Below are 19,573 nucleotides of genomic sequence, written 5' to 3' on the forward strand. Positions count from 1 at the left end.
GGGGGACCGAACCATTCCATACTCCACCATTTTGGATGGTGTGGGAGGTGGCGGCATTGTTAATGGGTGTTGGCAGTGCAGGAGCCCCCCACCAAGGGTGCAATCCTGGTGATCACAGAATCATAATTGCAGTCAGAAGGGACCCTGAAGGCCATCCAGTCCAACCCCCTGAAATGCAGGAATCTCAACTGAGAAGCACAATACTACAAACCATGGGTGCTACTTAACTGCATTAAAATGAACTAGAGTTTTGCTGTTGTCATGGAAGATGAACTTGCATCACAAGTGTACACGGATACTGCTAATAAATATGCTACTAGCACAAATGTTTTTGATAGTGGCACTGGCTACTAAATCCCCATAATTTGCTGCTGAATATTTAGCTAAAGAATGAAACGTTTAACACACAAGAGCAGAAAAAATCCAGAGAGAATAAGTCACTAATGCAGATGTTAGAATGCTGGGAGATTAAAAGCTTATTGAATCAGCTCAGTGATTCCATTTCTACAGCACTGGATTATAATAGTACACTCAATTCCTTAAGAATAATGTTGATGGTAAAGAAACAGCTGTATATTGCTTCATTTTTTTCCCAGCCCTGTGATGCAAGGCATGATGTCATAAAGTCAGGAAAACCATGTAGTATAATAACAAATGCAAATTAAATGGTTATGTTTATAGTTGAATAATCAAAGCCCGGAGAAGGGGATAGAAAAAGGGATCTCTTTCTCTCATTAAACATACATTGTGCCAGGTTCAGAAATTCAAAACTAGCTTGCATTCCGAATTTCTGAAGGTGTCATGGGCTATGCAATGAGACAAAGGCAATTGATAAACTTTTTTGGGTGCTATCCAGCTAAATTATGGTTGTCCACTGAGATCAATGTATTTAAGTTTATTGGGTTGTGCAATGGGACTTCTCACCTGCATACCCTCAAAATCTGCTATAAAAGGTATGCAGAGTAGTTCTTTGGCACATGTGAGGAAAAGTGAGGCAGGAGAAGTCCTGTTGCACAAGTGGAACTCTGTGTGCAGAGCTGGATTCAACTCATTGATTTCAATGGGTATACTCTGAGGAGAACTGATGTTGGGCATCACCCTCTGTACATAAATACCCAAGTGCAAAGACTTATATGCCAAAGGAAATGGCTCTCTTTGCTCTCGCTTGCAGTCTTCTCAAAGTGCATTAACTCTTCTTAGGCCGTTTAAAAATCTTTAGTCTTTTATATTGTTAACATATGTTGAATTCTGAATGGTTCTCAAGGAGGTGAAGCTATCTAAGAGTAAATAATTTTTTTTGCATTTTAACGTTGAGGATAACACTTTTCAAAAACATACTGGAATTTAATAACAAAAGCAAAAAATCCATATTAAATAATAAAAATGTAAAACAATCAGTCCAAGGTACATCAATACTGGCGATAAATGGTGATTTAAGTTCACAAAGACATCAAACTGGGATGGGAAATGCTCAGTCTCCCTCTTCTAGGACAGGGAACAGATGTTACCCTTTGCTGAAGGAAGGTCAGATAAATCAGAAAATAGCAACAACCCTGAGATGAATACATGGAAAATATTTGCTTATTAAGGCTCTGCATATAAAATTTAGGACTGCTTCACACATTGTCAAGAACAAACGCTTCCCCATTCAGTATGCACTGCAGGAGGACGTGGCCAATTGGAAGCTCCCGGAGATTTGTACCTGTGCACCACATGTTTGTTTTATTACGCATATTTTTTCGGTATATTGTTTTTAGCATGTATAATATGCGCACATGCTAAAAATGTGACTGTATGAAGCAACCCTTATTTGCTAAGTGAGCCACAAGTCTTCAAGTCTCGCAGTCAAACCACGTATGCCAATCAACACAAAGATGGCGAGAATCCCTCCCCACCCTAAACATCTACAAAGGTGTTGACTGGCTTTCGAAGCACCTGAAGAATCCTGTGATGAAATGAATGACCCAAGGCATTTAATTGTTGAACACATAAAAGGAAGTATATTTAAAATAAAAAATTGGTCAGAATGTAGAGTCATTTACCGTTGAAAGGAATTTACAGGGCTGCGGCAGATGAGTCTTTTGGAATTGTTAGTTCATCGCAATGCCTAAACTGGTTTCTTCATTGCACAGTATTTTCTCTTAAAATGTGTGCATTTTCAAAACAATTACATACATATTAAAAATCAGCATTTCTTTGCTTAAACGTAATTAAAACGTTAATACTCTCAGACAACACAGATCTGAAATGGTGAAACCAGTAATTTTTTCCCCCTCCCACCTTTACAACAAATTAAATTGAGACAAAATTACAAACACATTTCACTACATGATTATTAATAAAAATTAGGATTTTTGTTTATAAAGTTGCCCAAAATGCAAGGGATGTGCATAGGTTTTACAACTTAGTCATAGTACTTAATTTTATTCCCTTGGGTACTTTCCCCCATGAACGGAATGTACTTTGCTGTAGATTACAGTTTTTTTTCAACACAGATACACCAACAGCATGAACGCTTGCGACTGTCCACATGCATTAAGAGTCAAGACCCAACTTCAAATCTCTATAAGTTTTACAGAGTTCTTCAAAGAGACAGTATCACATTATTCGGATATTACATGAAAGTACTTCAAAATACTATTCTAAAAATAAAAAAGCAAAGGAAGGCCATTAGAATTTAAGAATTGATCTTGTTATGATTGGGCTAATAATTTCAAATAAATAAAGGAAAGCAAGGTATTCCAATTCACAAAATCAGACTCTAAAAAGAATGTAGTGTTCCAACCCCAAGTTAAGTAACAGATCATATTATTATTAAAATAGATTATAGAAAGCAGCATCTATTTTGTGCAGTTTTAGGGGCCTTTGAAATTAAAAGCTATGATTTCCAAAAATATAACATTCCAAAGGATTGAATAATACATATATTTAAAGATACATTTTAATAAAGTTTAGGAGAACTGATTAAAAAAGATACTGTCTCTTTAAATTAGCATTTTCTCCTCCTATCTATAAGGACATGACGATAATTATAAATTTAGGTCACACTACATCTAGGTAGTCTCTAGGGGCCAAGACCTGTTGACACAAGGTCAATAACAAAGAGGTTCTTCCATGTATGAGGTGGTTCCCAGTAATGATAAAATTCTTCCGGTGATAAGATTAATACACCCAGGAGACGGGAACCCATTGCGAGGCTGTACAAACAAGCTCAATGGCTTCCTCCAGATGCCTGATTGTTTCATCAATTTCATTGTTGATAATTGTAAGATCAAAGTAGTGTGCATATGTTCTCTGTAAGATTTCAGATTCCTTTTGCAAGCGCTGAAGAGATTCATCCTGCACAGTGATGGGGGAAAAGGGGTGGTGAAACACATGTATTATTTTCTTGCCATTATATCTTGCATGTGTTACTTATACAGAAGAGACTACCAAATGAAATTCTTAGCTAAGAATTTGTCAGTGATTTAGTACCTTAATAAACGCCAAATTCCACTTAATTTGTTATACAGTTTGCCATAGTCTTAGGTTTCTCACAACACAACCATACACTTATCTACTTTCAGGGAGACTTAAATGGACAAGGAATGAAAATGAGAAAAAAGGATCAGCATAAACAAGGACCAAGGGGTATGGAGGGCTATGTCATTAAGGACAACACACCACATACAATGTATTTGTCTTCTGTTATGCATTGATTTGATTAAGGCACATGAGCAATCTAATTCATTTCAGTGAAAGAACCAGATCTGCACGCATAAAGGAACATGAGCATGATTCTGTTGTCTCTTTCTAAATTGGGTGTGGGTGGGGGTGGAGCTAACCCGTGGCCTTGCAGATGTTATTGGATTACAACTCCCATCAGTCACAGCTAGCATGGCCAAGGGTCAGGGATGATGGGAGCTGTAGTCCTGAAATGTCTGGAGGGCCCCATGTTAGTCGCCCCCTTATTTAAATGAATGGGGCGGCCCTTGTGAAATCGCTTAATTCACACAAACTGGAAGTTCCTTTACTCACAACAATTGGTAGATGGTGTTGACTAAAAGGAATACATTGTATGCTCTCTGGTACATATGAACTACTAAAGTGTATTAGAGAACAGGGAAGTTGGGAAACCATTACAGGATCATATTAAGCTTTTCTGATGTGCACACTTTTAAAAGATTTGCAAAAGTGTGGGGAACCTGTGGTCTTTCAGATGTTGGATTTTCAACTCCCATCAACCTCAGCCAGCATGACCGACAACCAGAGAGCCGTATGTGTCCCACATGCGCTCTAAACCTATAAATGCTGGTGTTGCCTTCATAGGGACAACTCTGCTCCCTCCAATAGGAGCAGCCTATGCACACAAAGAGCTTCTAGTATGGGTATTGTGCATTAGCAACATGAGACCTGTGGTATCAACTAATCCACAGATATATTGCCCCCTCTTCATTACTTTGGCCTATATGAAACTGCCACCATGGGAAACATTCACAGATTGACAGACATTCTGAGAAAATTGTGTGAGGCTTTACTCTGAGCACTTGTCATTCCCATTTGTACCACACTCCTCCTGAACAGGCACGTAAAGGGAGGTGAAGCAGAAAAGTACTAAGATTCAGAGCCAATGGATTCAAAAGCCAGGCATGTTATAGCCACACCCTGGTGATACTATGGGCCTTAAAATGATCATGGTGTAAGGCAGGCACCTTCAACCTGCGGCCCTCCAGATATTTTGGCCTACAACTCCCATGATCCCTAGCTAACAGGACCAGAGGCCAGGAATGATGGGAATTGTAGTCCCAAACATCTGGAGGGCCGAAGGTTGGGGCTGCCTGTTGTCAGGCAAAGAAAGCGCAGTTGTTCCCCATTAGTCTAAGTATCTATCAAGAAGCTGCATTTTGGCTTCAGGGATATAACATTTTCCTATCAACAGAGGCAGTGCTTTTTTCCTGGCAGTACTCAACAGTATGCAGTACTGGCACCCCCCCCCCACCAATCTTGCGATAAGGTATATGGAGGGTGGGGAGAGCAAGCAAGCATGGCTAAAAGGGGGATTGCGAAAAGCAGGAGGCTGAGGCAGTGGCAGTGAGGAAAAGGAGGTCCTTGTTTGGGGCTGGAGTTGCTGCTCTCAGTCAACAGGTTGCATCATTCCCCCTCTTCTGCCCTGGACATGCTCCTATGCTGCTGCCTTGCAGTGCTGCAAGCGGCTGGGCGAGTGAGTACCACTTCCCTTTCGTCTCTGCTCGCTCTTTGCATGTGTACGGGGTGGGAGGGAGAGAGAGAAGGGGGACAAGGCTCCACCACCCTCCATTCTGTAGCTGGGGCAAGCCATAGAGGCGAGTGCGGATGGTGGCTGGGAGGAGGGGAAGGAAGGAGAAGGGGAGGGCGGGATGTTGGGTAGGTGTGAAGAGCAGAAGGGACAAGGTTGAGGGAGAGGTTGGAGAAGTGAGAGGGGCACACAAAGTAGGCCTTTAATTAATGGAGGGGGGGATAGGAGAGAGAGTGTGTGAGAGAGAGTGAAAAGGGAGGAAGAGAATCATGGTAAAAACTGTCACCCTTTTTTCTAGAAAAGAAGCACTGAATAGAAGTACTATAATTTTATATTTGGGAAAATGAAATATTTCCTTCATACACTGTTACTGAGACTCCTGCATGGATTGTAACCTGTGCATTCACTGGTCTGTGACATCATTACTGAAATGCAATTCCTGTTCCTGTCCATGTCTGGCACCTTTCCACTGTGCAACTTAAAATAATAAGGATTATATATTATTGGTTCCTAAGCTGGTACTTACAGGCAACTTTCTGCACCATTTTGGCAGCTAGATAAAATTAGTACAAGTGCAAGAAAATGAGAAGAAAAGTAAAAATGATAATTCAAGAAAAATAAACAAAACAAGGGCAGTCATGTAGGAGGATATGTCTGTGACATCACCACATCTTACACTTATTTTCATTTCAATTTCTGTCAATTCTGTCATACAATTTCAGTGTACAGGTGCTTGCTCCATCTTGGAATCACGAGTTCAGCATTTTGCTTTTTATAAAACGCAATACCAAAATATATACAATTACACCTAGACACCAACTATTGACACTTGATACAAAATGAAATGAATAAAATAGATCTATATGGAAGTTTTAAGCTGCTGGGCTTGGACGAAGTAAAAAACAAACTCCTACTTTCCCAATAAATGTAAGTATGCTAAATTGTTTTAAAGATTAAAAGGAAAAGAAGCTCTGATAATGTCTTCACATCACAAGACATTGTTCAAACTAAATCTATATATTTAAAAAGGTCATTCTCCACCTGTGTGTAAAGAAACTTGATGTCAACTTCTATTTAGGGACAATCAGTGACATAAAACAGATAGAGAGGCAGACTTCCATCATCCTCTCATGCATTTTCAGTGAACGACTGTGCAGAAATGAGTGGTACAGACATGTCCTTAGAAATATGTGCTTTTAAGGTAGGTTTTAAAACAAGGTAAAGCAGGTAAAAGAAAAAGGGATATTTATGCAAATGATGATTTGAAAGGAAAATGAATGAATGGACGTAGTCTTAAACTTCTATTACAGTACAGAGAAACAATAATGAATATGAGATTTCTTCATCAAGATTTCATTCATCACTATTATCTTTCACATTAAATTCTGTCAAATAGGGATGAAGTTTCTGTTTGTGCCTATTCTTAAGTACTCTACAAATGTGATTTCACTGCAAAAGTCTTACCTCGTTAATGCCTGGGGTAATTGTAGGTGCAGCGATAAAAACAACAAAAGGAGCAAACTCTGCAGTCCTCAGGACCTTCAGGGCCTAAGGAAAGAATATTTTAGGAGGAGGAGCATGGCATACATTGTAATACATTTGAAGACAAAACATGATTCTGGATCCTTTTGGAAGCCAAATTGTAAGTTGATAAGTGTTTCCAACCTTGCAGCGCCCGAAATGTCTATGCATTGTTAGAACTCGTTTCTGTCAATGGTACTACTGAATGTAAAAAAGGAATTAAATATAATACAAGGGCCCCCAATTTTATCTGGGCTTGGCAGGCAGACACTATTTGTGGTTCCCACTGACCCCACCTGTCCTCTAACTTTTTGTTCGTATCAGGCATTGGTGACACTTGGAAGCAGGCTAGAGAACTGAGGAGAGTGACAGCAAGAGGGGAAGAGATCTTTACCACCTTTGATTTCTCTGTGATGTGCAGAGAACTAGGTGAAGGGGCTTTCATTTGCTACTAGGTAACCAGGAATAGCAGGTATGTGTAACTGCTAATGACTACCAGGTCGCAACAGTTGTAGGTATTTGATGTTGAAGATTTTGCAAACCAGTACTCAAGCTGATATCATTACAATTTATACAAATGAGAGAACCCATGTGCACAATTCCTACTGTCCATAAGACAACCTGCAGTTTAAAATACTGTTTCCCTCCGCAACTGTTCTTACTAGTGCTTGAAAAATAGCAAGAAACACTTTGGGCTATGTATGAAGTCTTTTCAAGAGCCCAGTGAGGAAATGTTCCCCCACAAGCCCCTTAGCTGCACCCTTTCCCACTGCTGTTCACAGCTTGTTTATCCCTCTATTGCTGATTCAGCGGCATTTTATATTCCCCAGGTTCTCTTCCCTGAATGATCCCAGCTGATCAAGGATCATGTTGCAAAGGCAATGATTTCACAGACAATAAGGTTTGTCTATGTGTCAACCCACATTCTAAACAGGTATGGAACATCCTTGTTGCTGAGGTAGCTACACCCCACTAACAAGACAGTGTACTGGACTGATTACCTAAATAATTAGGGGCACCCTTGGAAAATATTTTCACAAACTTTTGTGGCCCACCTGGGATGTAAAACACACTGCAGATGGACTTTTGTTTCGTATTTCTTTTTGCAAGAGACAAAAATGTTCATAAAAAGGATACATAGTTAGCTCTGTTTCATTTTGTGGGAAAATGTCATATGTTTTTCACCAACAATTTAACAATCAAGTCCATATATGAAGAAAAGCTCATTAACATATCAAATGTGTTAATTTAGCGCAAAAAATAAAATCGTGTTATATATTTGTAATACAATGAGTTAGTCACTTCTATATCTACCTGAGGTTCTACGTCAAGTATTGCAATTAATCCCTGTTCGTGGATCTTCCGTATTGTTTCCAGTTTTGTCCCGTACATTGCATCTTCATGGCTACCGTATTCCAAATATTCGTTGTTTGAAATGTCCTGCATCATTTGGTCATGTGATACGAAGTAATAATTCTTTCCATTCTCTTCATCTTTCTTTGGTGGTCTGGTTGTATCTGTAATTACAAGAGTCAGAACACTGAAACTAGCTGTTTGTTCACTCCCCATGTTTCACACCCAATCTATAATACAGACATACATACAGGATGGTTGCCAATGCTGTCCATGAGCAAGTGGAGCAGACTTCTGCTCATGTAAGAGGACTTTAACTTCCCCTCAACCCCTCTGCAGCAGATCCTTGCATGCCCTCAAAATTTGGATTATAGACCGTCCATATATTCTGATGCCAAAGACATTCATAAGTAAATATGGTGGACTATTATTTTTCTCGAAGCAACTAACATGAGTCTGACCAAGCTGCGGGAGGCAGTGGAAGACAGGAGTGCCTGGTGTGCTCTGGTCCATGGGGTCACGAAGGGTCAGACATGACTAAACGACAACATTATTTTTCACCTTCATATATTTGTATTTGCAAAGACTACCACTAAATATTTCAGTATTTTTACATTGTTTTGTCATGCTATGGAAAACAAGAATGATGCTTTTTAAATTGCAGAACACTGAAGAAAACATTTCTGAAAGCAATTCTTTAGAATAATTTTTTAAAAATGGTTTTATTATGAGTATAGCAGCCCCATATTTTTACTACCCCCAGTTCATAATATCTCAACCTCAGAAAATGTATAGGTGAGTTAATGTTCTAGTTATCCATAGCTGTATCTATTGTAAACGTGGCTGGGTGAAAGTTCCACATTTGTACTGTGAGAAGCGGACAGCCAGGGAGTCATGCTAGGGCTGGAGGTGGAAGGGAATAGGGAAAATTGACTAAATTTGCCACGACAGATCGCAAAACAGTGTGAATTTATGAGGGAAAGTATTTTGCTTCTGCACTAGGGTTCTTTGGTGCTGTTGAGGTATTCCTCTTCCACAATCAGCTGGAAGGGGTATATGAAAGAAGTTTCACTTGAAACTACATAATGCTATAATCCCCATTACAATTCTGCAGTGCCCATTGCTTGTTGTCAGGGCCCACTCTAGCTGGGGTGTCCCCCCTCACTCACAGAGCCAATAGACACCATCTGCCCTACGAGGAGGAAAAAGAGGGCAAAGACAACCTCAGGGCTTGCTCTAGGTGGAGCACCCAGGGCCCAGACACAAAACACCCGTGAGGAGGAAGAAGAGGGTGAGGCACAGAGAACATGAGGTCAAGCAGTCTTCCCACCCCCCATGCCAACTTTACATACTGTATCATTTGTTGTAGGCCTTTTAAACTGTAAACCACCCTGGGTGCTTGGGCAGAAGGACAATGAGTGAATAAATTAAATAATTTTGCACACAGAAGATAGTTGTTGACAATCTCCAGTAGTAGATGATGCGAAATATTCCTTCCTGAGATCCTGGAGAGCAGCTGACAGAGTAGAAAATATTGGGACAGACAGCAGAAGCTGCCTTCTACTACTTCAGATCATTGGTGTACGTGGCTCAAGTTGCTACTCTGAGATTGGGGTTAGGGTGCAGAGAAAGGAAAAGTTGAAATGTCTGTATTGAAATGACTTCCCAAAAACACAACCAAGGGTTTTGGGGGTCAGGAAAAGGATAGAAAATTTATTTTCAGCCTTGTGATTGAAAGGGCACACAAAAAAGCTGGAAGTGTTTCCAGGAGGCAGTTCCTCTCATGCTGGTTTGATCAATGATTTCTACTGGGTGTAGAGAGAAAGAGAAATTGCCTTCTTAACTATCAGGTGCGTTCTTCATGCAGCACCTTCTCCTGCAGTCGTCTCTTGCAATGTATTTGCGCTCTGCTTATTGCACAACAATGTATATTATTAATTAATTAAATCTGTATACTGCCTTTCATCTGTAGATCGCAGGGCGGTTCCCAACATAAAAGTTGTGCATTAGTTGTGGTCAACCTCTGACTGCAGGACTGCAAACAGCCTGGGGATTGCTTCCAGTGTACAGTAAATTCAGGCCATTTTCCACACATGGTTTACAGAATGCACAAAGTGAAGCAGGTGGCAAGGGACTTGATGGATGGAGTTGGTAGAGGAACTCTGAAAACCACCACCATATTTAGCTTTTAATCAAATTACAATTGTTGGAAAGTAACAAATTAGGTATATCATAATAAGTAGTTAATATGCAGCTATCTGCCTCATAACACAGTTACTTACGTGGAATAGGGTATGCAAATCTGTCTGGATGTTTTGTGATTAGTGTATTTTTTATATGTCGTCTCCCAACACCATGTGCTCCTACAGGAAAGGAAATGTAACATTATCACAGAGATTCAAAATTATGTTGTTTAAATTTCAATTGTAGAACAAAAATGATACTCGAACTTACCTAGTAAGACTAGTGTTTTCCTTTTGAATGCTGGCAATTTTACTACTTCTTCATACGTGACAAGATCTAATTGATCAAACACTGAAACAGAAAACAAAAGCCAGAAATAAGGTGAAAAAGTATAGCGAATCCACTATCCACAAATGTCAAATTTATAAGCTAAACCACTATTTTAACCAACCATTTCCTTCTTTCAATTTATTAAACAAACTAATTTTGCTTCAATATTAAGATCATATTTCAAATTGCATGCTTAAGAATTTGAGATCATGCACTATGCACGTTACAAAAAATTAGTGCTTCTGGAAAATTCTGGGATTCCTGAAAGTGAGCAATAAAGTTTGTAGACCGATGAATACAAATAGGAGAACATCTACTTACACAGACAATAAAGATTTAGATTTTATTAAAACTATGGAAATGCATTAAATTGTTTGGTTTTATTGTTTTACTTACTCTTCCATATACATTTATCAGATTATCAGATTAATTGTAAGTAGAGTTCTTTTCACACAGAAGTGCTAATTTTATATTAACATGCTCTCTAAATTTCAGACAGTGTGTAAAGATCTGATGACAGAGGATTACTTCACGGCACACTATAAAGCCACCACCATAATTCAAGCATTTAATAAAATATGACTCTAGTAAAGGTTCTCAATTTTCCTTATGTTTACTGCAATGCGATCTCAAAGCACTGTCAATTGCTATGATACAGCAAATCATATTAACAACCCTGTCCTTACTTGTGGCCAATAATGACAGGTTTCTGGTGTTTTAATAATTTCTGTAGAAAACAATTGTCTGTTGAAGGATTTAGGCCAATTGTAAGGATATATTTGAATAACTAAATTATGATGATGCTAATAGTGAAGAAGCCATTCTATTAAACATTGTCTATTCTATGATTTTGAAAAAAAAAGAGGACCTAACAGTATGCATGGCTTAATTTTAATCAATTTATTAGAGTACCGTTTTAAATTTAGATTCAGAACCAGAACATCCAAACATTTTTTCAGTCATATGTCCCCGAAAAGCTGGAAATATGTATTTCCAGGACAGGACAGTCAGTGGGCGGATCCGGACTAACTGCAGGTGTAATTCTGTCCATAGTACTCTCCTGCTAGAGGAAATTATTTTTGTCATTTGTCAGTTTTCCCATTCTCTGCCTTCCTCCCAACAAGCTGCTCTGCAGGACCAGGGAAGCCTCGGAAGAGCATGAGGAGGGGCAGGGAGGGTTGCAGAGGGAGTGGGGAAATGAATGACAATTCCCCCCTCCCCTTCTTCCAAGGGAAATCTCCGCTGGATCTCAGCCCATTTTGGCCAGCTGAGGGTCCCCTCTCATTTGTGGAAGGCCACGTTTGGACCAAATCTATCTCCAGATACAGAAATATTATGTCAAGAATGTCAGGAAGCTTTCAGGGTGTTTTTTTTAAAATAAACCCCACACACCATATAGCTGCTACGGTGGCAGAGGTGTCCCTTGAGATCAAAAGGTGGGGCATAAACACTTGATGAATTAAAAGCCAATATCTACTTCAGCAAGCGAAACATTTTAGTTTCAAAAACATTTCCAGGCAAATTCCAGGTATTTTTTGATAGGGTATTAATATTTACATCTTTAACATTTATTCAGAGCTATCCTTAAACATATCTCAAGAACTTATATTGCCATGTACCAAGAATGTGTGTCAGTTATATCCTCAGGTTATTAAAATCAAAGAGCTTGTTCTACAATATCCCACCTAAGTCAGTAACTAGGAATATTAAGTCCTAAAAAATTTTCCCTTCTGAAAAACTTCACTCCAGCTCCCCAAAATAATATATCATGCTAATAAGAACAAAAATGGTCACCCGGTAGTATTTTTCAGGCCCTTGCTATATTTGCTAAGAGTAGAACCACCCTTAGTAAAAACAGAACACAGTTCCTTAACTACAAAACAAACAGAATAAAACATTCTGGTAAATAATCACGACCACTAATAATTTCAGGGTTTCCAACAGAAATGAAGAAATGACTTTTTAAACACGAATTTAGGAGTACATGGACACATTTACAGACTGAACTTTTAAACACTTCTACACTTCTAGCTAATAAAGCAAAGGAGTTATTGAAAGGAAACCGTAAGAAGCAAATAAAGAGGCATTGTCACTTGACAGGTTACTTACATGCACAGAGGCCATTGGGATTAAGACAGCATGAAAAATGTACAGGGGTCATTGAAATATGGCTCATAATATATTAGTAAAATAAAAGTATATGCACAAAATAAACTTCACCATGCAATAGTCTAAACACAAGGCAAATAAATCACGTTAAATGATAAGCATGTTTTATAAAAACTTGGCTCTGTCCTGTAAGTTGCTGCCATTGGCATTACCAGATGAATAATTGGATATGCCTATGGTCTGGTATTTAAAGAAAAGAAACCCACAACACTTGGCCTTTATAAATTCAGGGTTGTATCCAATGCTTCTGTGTGCAATTGGAAATCCACTCACAGAGCACTAGATTCCACTCTTACTTTATAATTTTAAAATAAAACTTAGAAGTAATAACCTGCACTTCAAATTAGCTGTAGATATTGATGGGCAAGAATGAGACTCATGGCCAGAATTTCTAAAATAACTAGGATAAAAAGGAATTCAGAGATAGCAGAAATAGGAGAGAAGGTAGGAAATACTGCCTATACACTATAAATACAGGGTTGAATTCCATGGTGTCCTTCCATTCAGGGAACAGTTTGATCTAGAGGACTATTTCCTCCCCATTTTTTGTAGGATAGAATGCCCTTTCCCCCTGAATGCTTAAATCCACTTCACAGACTTATAAGGATAATTCCCTCTTCTCTTCTTGCCAGTGGAGCTCTCTACTATATCAAAGATGCTTCTGCAAAAGGAATGATTCCTTCCAATTGTGGAAATGCACCATTGGATACCACTCAAAGGGAGGAGAAAAATAACCGGTTTGAATTTTGGAACTGATTTTAAAGAGCTTTCCTTTCCTTGTGAAGTATGTGTCTAGCCATCTGGTTTGTTTGGAGGACACCATTTATAAGTTGCATTTTTAAAAAATTAAAAAACACATTACTAACAAGGCAGCAACATGCCTCCCCATCAGTATTGAGAATGAGATGTTGCACATGTGCAAAGGTTGAGTAATTGAAAGGAAAAGGTGGAACAATGGGGCGTGAAAGAATTAAGGAAGGAAGGGTTCAGAGGTGGTTTTAGCAACTGGTCTGTACACTACAGATTCCATAGCATTTTTTAAAACCCAAATATATTAAAAACATACAGATTGAGGGGTCCTGACAATCTCTATGGTAGCAGCAAAGCACAAAGAACTCTGGATTTATTTTGGTGGATTCATGTCACCCAGAAAGTTTCTGCTATCGGCCAACAGTTTCAAATTATCTTTGATAAGAGACTGTAGTAGGGACAGGACCACTCATTCAGCCAAAGCACAAGAAACAGGCAAGAAGATAATGACACACAAATCAGGTATCCAAGTCATGTGACTCCATTTTTGCCTATGCACTTACTTGTTATTGCCTCAGATTTAAAATACATGTACAACTACCTACAATTTATTGTGACTCATCATCATAATAAATACTAGACTCCTCCTAGATTCCATAAATTATGAATGGACCAATCCCCACCAAACCTAGAATATTAGGAGAACTGGGGGCATGAAGTACGGTAGTTCAAATGAAGTACTGTTAAATCCCATTCATTTCAGAGGGTGAGTTAAGCACATGCTTAAATCTCTCTGCTGAAATCAATCGCACTTAACACCGTTTACCTCAGATAGATTGGGCCTTTCCAATTTGAAACATTTACTGTTTGAATTTTATTCCTGTTACCTTAAACACATTTGAGTTTTTCATAAGACTCTATGCAAGGAAATGCACCCCACCGGCAATATGAAGAAATTTCCAAATTGCCTGCCCATACTTTGACAAATTCCACATTTTAATGAGCATGCTTTGGAATATGGTGATTTCTGCATTAGATGGTTCAAATTAAAATGCACTAATCCTAAGATCATTTAGAAGGAAGTCACACTGAATTCACTGCCTCTGATTGTATTGTAATAGTTTTTTCACAAAACAGATTCATCTAGGTAATGGTCCATTTTGAAGTACATTATTGTGCTTTATATTGGTAACTAACACAGCAGAATAGTACTGTATTGTGTGAGAAAATCCACTTCAGGAAAACATTCACAGTAGATTTCAATCTATCATTCAGGTGACACGAGTTTGCAGGCCATGGGGGAACTGCTTGTGGTCTCATATGAAGATTTAATGTTATACACAGGAGCTAATCACCACACAATGGAATATGTATGCAGACTATATTTTCACACTTTGACTATTGCTGTTAATCTTCAACTTGTTTTTGTAAAAAACTTAAATATTTTTAAAACAAACAAACAAACAAACAAACAAACAAACAGGCACAGTCCTAATTTTAGGAGCTTGGAGCAAAACATATAGAATAGAAATATGATAATAAATAAATATGAAAGGAACTTTTGTCTTTAATATACAAGCAACCCTTATGAATATTTGCATTGTCCTTTTCTATTTGTCAGTGTAGCTATGTGTAGCTTGACTATAAAAAATATCCGTTCTGTTGCACCAATGGATGCCCACTCACAATACATTGTATCTAATGCTTAGATACTATTTCCAACTCTGCATAAGACACTGAAGGACAAAGTGGGAGGAGTCCATGTTAGCATGAAAAGCAAGGGGGGAGGATTTACAGGAATTTTCACTGCTGCAATCATATAATATATTTTAGAGAATGGCCCCCAAATGTAGAGTCTGGGGGGTGTGTGTCTCAAAATGTGTGCACAGTTCTGGTGAAATATTTCCAAATTTGGTGAGAACTTGGAAATGTCACATTCAAGATATCGAAACTCCTCAGTCATGTTCATTGCTGCTCTCCTCCCCTGCCCCACAACAGCAACTGTACCTAGGTTGTCCCAAATTTCCCACCCTTTCTTCTATAGCCCTTTCCCAAACTCCTTAAAAACAAAAATCCCTTCCTTCAACTATAGCAAAGGAATGAAAAATGTACAACAAATTGTATACAGTATTTAAGCAAGTTCCAGAATTTGGAAGTGCCCTATAACGCTTAATTGTCTGAGTGTCAGAGTACCACAATACATTTTCATCACAAATACAGTGCCCACAGTCACTTTAGACCGAAATGTCTTAACACAAAAACTTAAAATATAACCCCCCAAACGCAAACATACAGTAGATGAAAATATGCATAATTTTCAGTTGCATTGTAATGAAATCCATGATGTACCCAGTCTCTCTCTTTTTGCTAATTCACTTTGCTAATTTCACCTCAGATGTGAGAAGCATCAAATGTAATAAATTACACTAACTCTCAAAAGATATGCATAATGTTAAACTTATTAAAACTGTTTTATTTCTTGAGAGCACTGTATTTTCTTGGAAGTTCAACTGCATATGCAAATTCTGTACAGCTGCAAAAACATTCTTGTACAACATCTCAGATTACCTAACACTGTCTCCAAGATGCAGATCTTGCCCCAGATGCATCAGCACATTTTCCATATTCAACTTATGCTAACCATTGCTTTTCCCATATATTGTTTATTCACCAGTATCTGTTTAGCGCTTATGCTTTCTTACGCTTCAATGTCTGGATTTTTTAAGTTAAATGTTTCCACTGAGAGACATTGGTGAAATTAAAATTTTACTTGATAATGAGCAATGCAGCAATGTTAAATACAGCTTTATGTGCATCATGTTTTTCTCACCTGCATTGTGCTTTGCTAAGTATTTGTCTTTGTATTGCTTCTTTTTCTTTCCAAACCAAGTACAGCTTGCCTGCTGCTCTTGTTTAGTCTTCTCCATAGCAATACAAGCCACTCGCCTTGTAGGTGAAGAGGAAAAAACTATCAGCTTGCTACTAAAGATTACTTTCTAAATGAAGCAATGTTAATATTTATCTTTAACATAATCTCCCCCACCATTTATTTTTTTGGCAGGACAGATTAAAATTCATTTCCCAGCTTTCACATTGGAATTTTTGATGACCCTTTTCAAAGCACCAATTCCTTGTTTACCGCACCAGCAGCCACCATGGAGTCAAATGAGTTATTGCTGCTTTAAAAGATAGCTGCAGCTGCTGAGAGGAGCTAAGGCAGGGGCGAAGCAGCACTTTGACAGCTGAGGCTCTTTTCATCTGTCACAGCACAGGGCATGGCAGAAGGTACTCCAGTTTCTCAAAGCCTCTCATCCTGCCATGGCTACCGACTGTCATGACTGATGACAGGAGGGAGCTCCTGGGGCAACTCTCATGAACACAATCCTCCAATAGCAGGGTGATCTGTAAACCAAACTTAAATTACATGACCTTCATAGTCTAAACACGAAGGAAGGCCTTGATTTCATTCGCATTGCCAAAAGCAGGATGGACTGCTGCTTAATCCATAGTGGTCCAGTTTGTTCCACCTGGTCATTTAGTGCAACATCAGCCACAATTTGGGTACAGAGTACATCTCTGATCTCTACAGTGGTAGCCTTCCTTTTAGTAGATAACCAGTACAGACTATATCCACATATAGGATAAGGCTGAGACTGAGATTTTATCTTAGAGACTTCCTAATTACAGACCTGGTCTTCAGGTTTGCTATTATCAAGCCTTTAGCAGGAACTTCATGGCTGCTATGACAATCATTTGGCCATGCTGATATGTTACAAACCCAGATAATGGCCTAAGATTATATGATGCATTTCTGCTACTGAAGTCTAACAAGTATCTTAATAAAAATTTATAAAAAAAAAAAATGAAGTCTAACAAGTATGATATTGGAAGCTGCCTTGGTGGGGTGCTGACTAAGAACCATATATAAGTTGCCCTGAGCTCCTCAGAGGAAGACTAGGGTGTAAGTTTAATTAATTAATTAGAAACCACACACAGAAGGCAGGATATACTCTTGATTAAGTGTTCTGTAGCAGGAGGCAGTGGAAGACAGAAGTGCCTGGCGTGCTCTGCTCCATGGGGTCATGAAGAGTTGGACATGACTAAACAACAACAGCGTCCTAGATTTAGGTAGCCAGGGTATGAGGGTATCGTTGTAATACATTTTGTCATGAATTGACCATAACCTTATGTAGGCCTGAGTAGTCTCAGTTCATGCTCTTTGCAGTACGTCTCCAGAAGCTGATGGATCCTTTGGCGTACAGAATTATTTGGAAGATTTATCCATTGACACTAAAGGTCACTCTGGTGACAGAATGATTGATATATGAAATCAAAAGTTGAGTATGGCTACAATGCTGTGGCAGCTAGGCATTCTCTTCTCACACTTTTGTAAGGTGCTACTCCTTGGTAACTAAATTGCTAAGAAACTTATAGCAGCAGGAAAAGCAACTGAGGGCAAGCAGTGTCAGATTCAGGCCAAATCAAACTAAGCACAACACAAATATCATTTGAAGGTCATGCCATGGGAGTGAAACAAATGCCATGCCATCTGGTGAAGCTCTTCTGCGTAGGCAAGGGGTTGTTGCCCTTTCTGGTTGGTCACTTATGTGAACTAACTGCAGTTTGTTATGGACTTGCTTTGCAAGGCATTTGCAGAAAAACAACATTGTCTTCAATCTGATCTGGACACTGCTACTACATGATAGTATCCAAACAGAGGCACTGAAAGTATCCTCTTATTTGTCCGATGCCAACATGGTGTATGGGAAAACGTTAGCAACCATTTACACTAAAAGGAAGAGCAGGTTGTTGAATGGGATTACCAATACATTTTTAAATTAGAGAAAGCTGCTGCTGCCTCAGATGACAGCAATAATAAAAGCCCTCTGAAGGCTAGTGTATAAGCAGATAATTTATACAGCTACTATCTAGTGTCTAATCTCACTATTATTTTAAAGATGGTGGGGAAAAATGGTTGCTGAATCACACAACTCTCCCCAATCAATTTGTTTGGTTTAGTAGACCTGGCAGTCTAGCCAAGGAAGGGCAAATGCAACACCATTTTCAACCATAAATTTCTCATGGATTGTCCACAGCACTTGTTCAAAATATCAATGAAAAAACGTCATGGCAGCACTCATCTGCGTCTTCACTGAATTGTTGATAGAAATGATTATGGAAGGCATATTTTGGTTTGTGGGGCGTCATATCCAATGGAATGGGTGTTCACCTTGTTATGAGACATGGTAAACACCCATTCCGTTGGAAACGACGCTCCACTTCCAAAACTACACTTCAGGTAAGACCAATTTTTCTTTTCTTTGTCACAAAGAGGCTGCCTGAATAAGTTCCACAGGGACTGATCTTATCACTGCAGTGTTACCACCACTTACCTCTCCCAGGACTAGTCTCAGGATATATGTGCATGTTCTTGCTATAACAGTGTATGTGTGTTTTGAGCACTAGACTGAATGACCAATTTAATTGACTAAATCAAACACCTTTTTTTGCCAGAAAAAAGGGAACAAATGTTTCAAATCGTATGCACATTTTGACAGACCAATTTATTTTAAATTACAGACATATTAATTTTATAAAATTCCAAACATACCATTCCTGAAGCTCAGGAGAAGGAATGAGGCCTGCAGTTCCATTTTTTGAATTCTCCAGTTTACCCTGCCACCAATTGTGATCATCTTTGCTAATAATCTGGATAATATCACCAACTCTAAATCTGATACCAGCTTCTTTGCAGGGAATGAGGTCATCCTTTGCAGGGTCATATTCAAATTGTGCTCTTACATATATCTATAAAACAGGAGTTTGTGAAAACAATGCGATGTTAATATGGTTAGAACTGACAGGTGAAATGTTACTCTATAATCTAACTATCAATGTTTGCATCCAGGCTTGGGAAGATACCAGTATTAGACATAAGAATGACGGCTGAAAACAAAACAGAAAAAGCTGGAAAGAACTGTGGTGATGATTTTGATGAAGCCTTTAATTGGA

The 19,573-nt window shown here is 38.7% G+C and overlaps 1 protein-coding gene across 13 annotated transcripts in view; it reads right to left on the reverse strand.

Moving 5' to 3' along the window:
* Positions 1 to 1,972: 1,972 nt before the first annotated feature.
* The window catches only part of CASK (calcium/calmodulin dependent serine protein kinase), a 120,680-nt gene continuing 103,079 nt past the window's right edge, over positions 1,973 to 19,573 (reverse strand). For 10 of the 13 annotated variants that reach the window (XM_081908954.1, XM_081908945.1, XM_081908950.1 and 7 more), the window contains 7 exons: positions 19,173 to 19,369; positions 16,392 to 16,507; positions 10,583 to 10,663; positions 10,411 to 10,491; positions 8,090 to 8,292; positions 6,719 to 6,802; positions 1,973 to 3,339 (listed from right to left, as the gene is read on the reverse strand). In XM_081908954.1, the coding sequence (XP_081765080.1) occupies positions 3,163 to 3,339; positions 6,719 to 6,802; positions 8,090 to 8,292; positions 10,411 to 10,491; positions 10,583 to 10,663; positions 16,392 to 16,507; positions 19,173 to 19,369 (939 nt within the window). In that variant the 3' untranslated portion in view covers positions 1,973 to 3,162. The remainder of the gene's footprint in view (positions 3,340 to 6,718; positions 6,803 to 8,089; positions 8,293 to 10,410; positions 10,492 to 10,582; positions 10,664 to 16,391; positions 16,508 to 19,172; positions 19,370 to 19,573) is intronic. The other 3 variants (XM_081908951.1, XM_081908947.1, XM_081908955.1) reach the window with 1 other exon arrangement.

The sequence above is a fragment of the Podarcis melisellensis genome, assembly GCF_964234715.1.
Source record: "Podarcis melisellensis genome assembly, chromosome: 4".
In the NCBI taxonomy this organism is placed as follows: Eukaryota; Metazoa; Chordata; class Lepidosauria; order Squamata; family Lacertidae; genus Podarcis; species Podarcis melisellensis.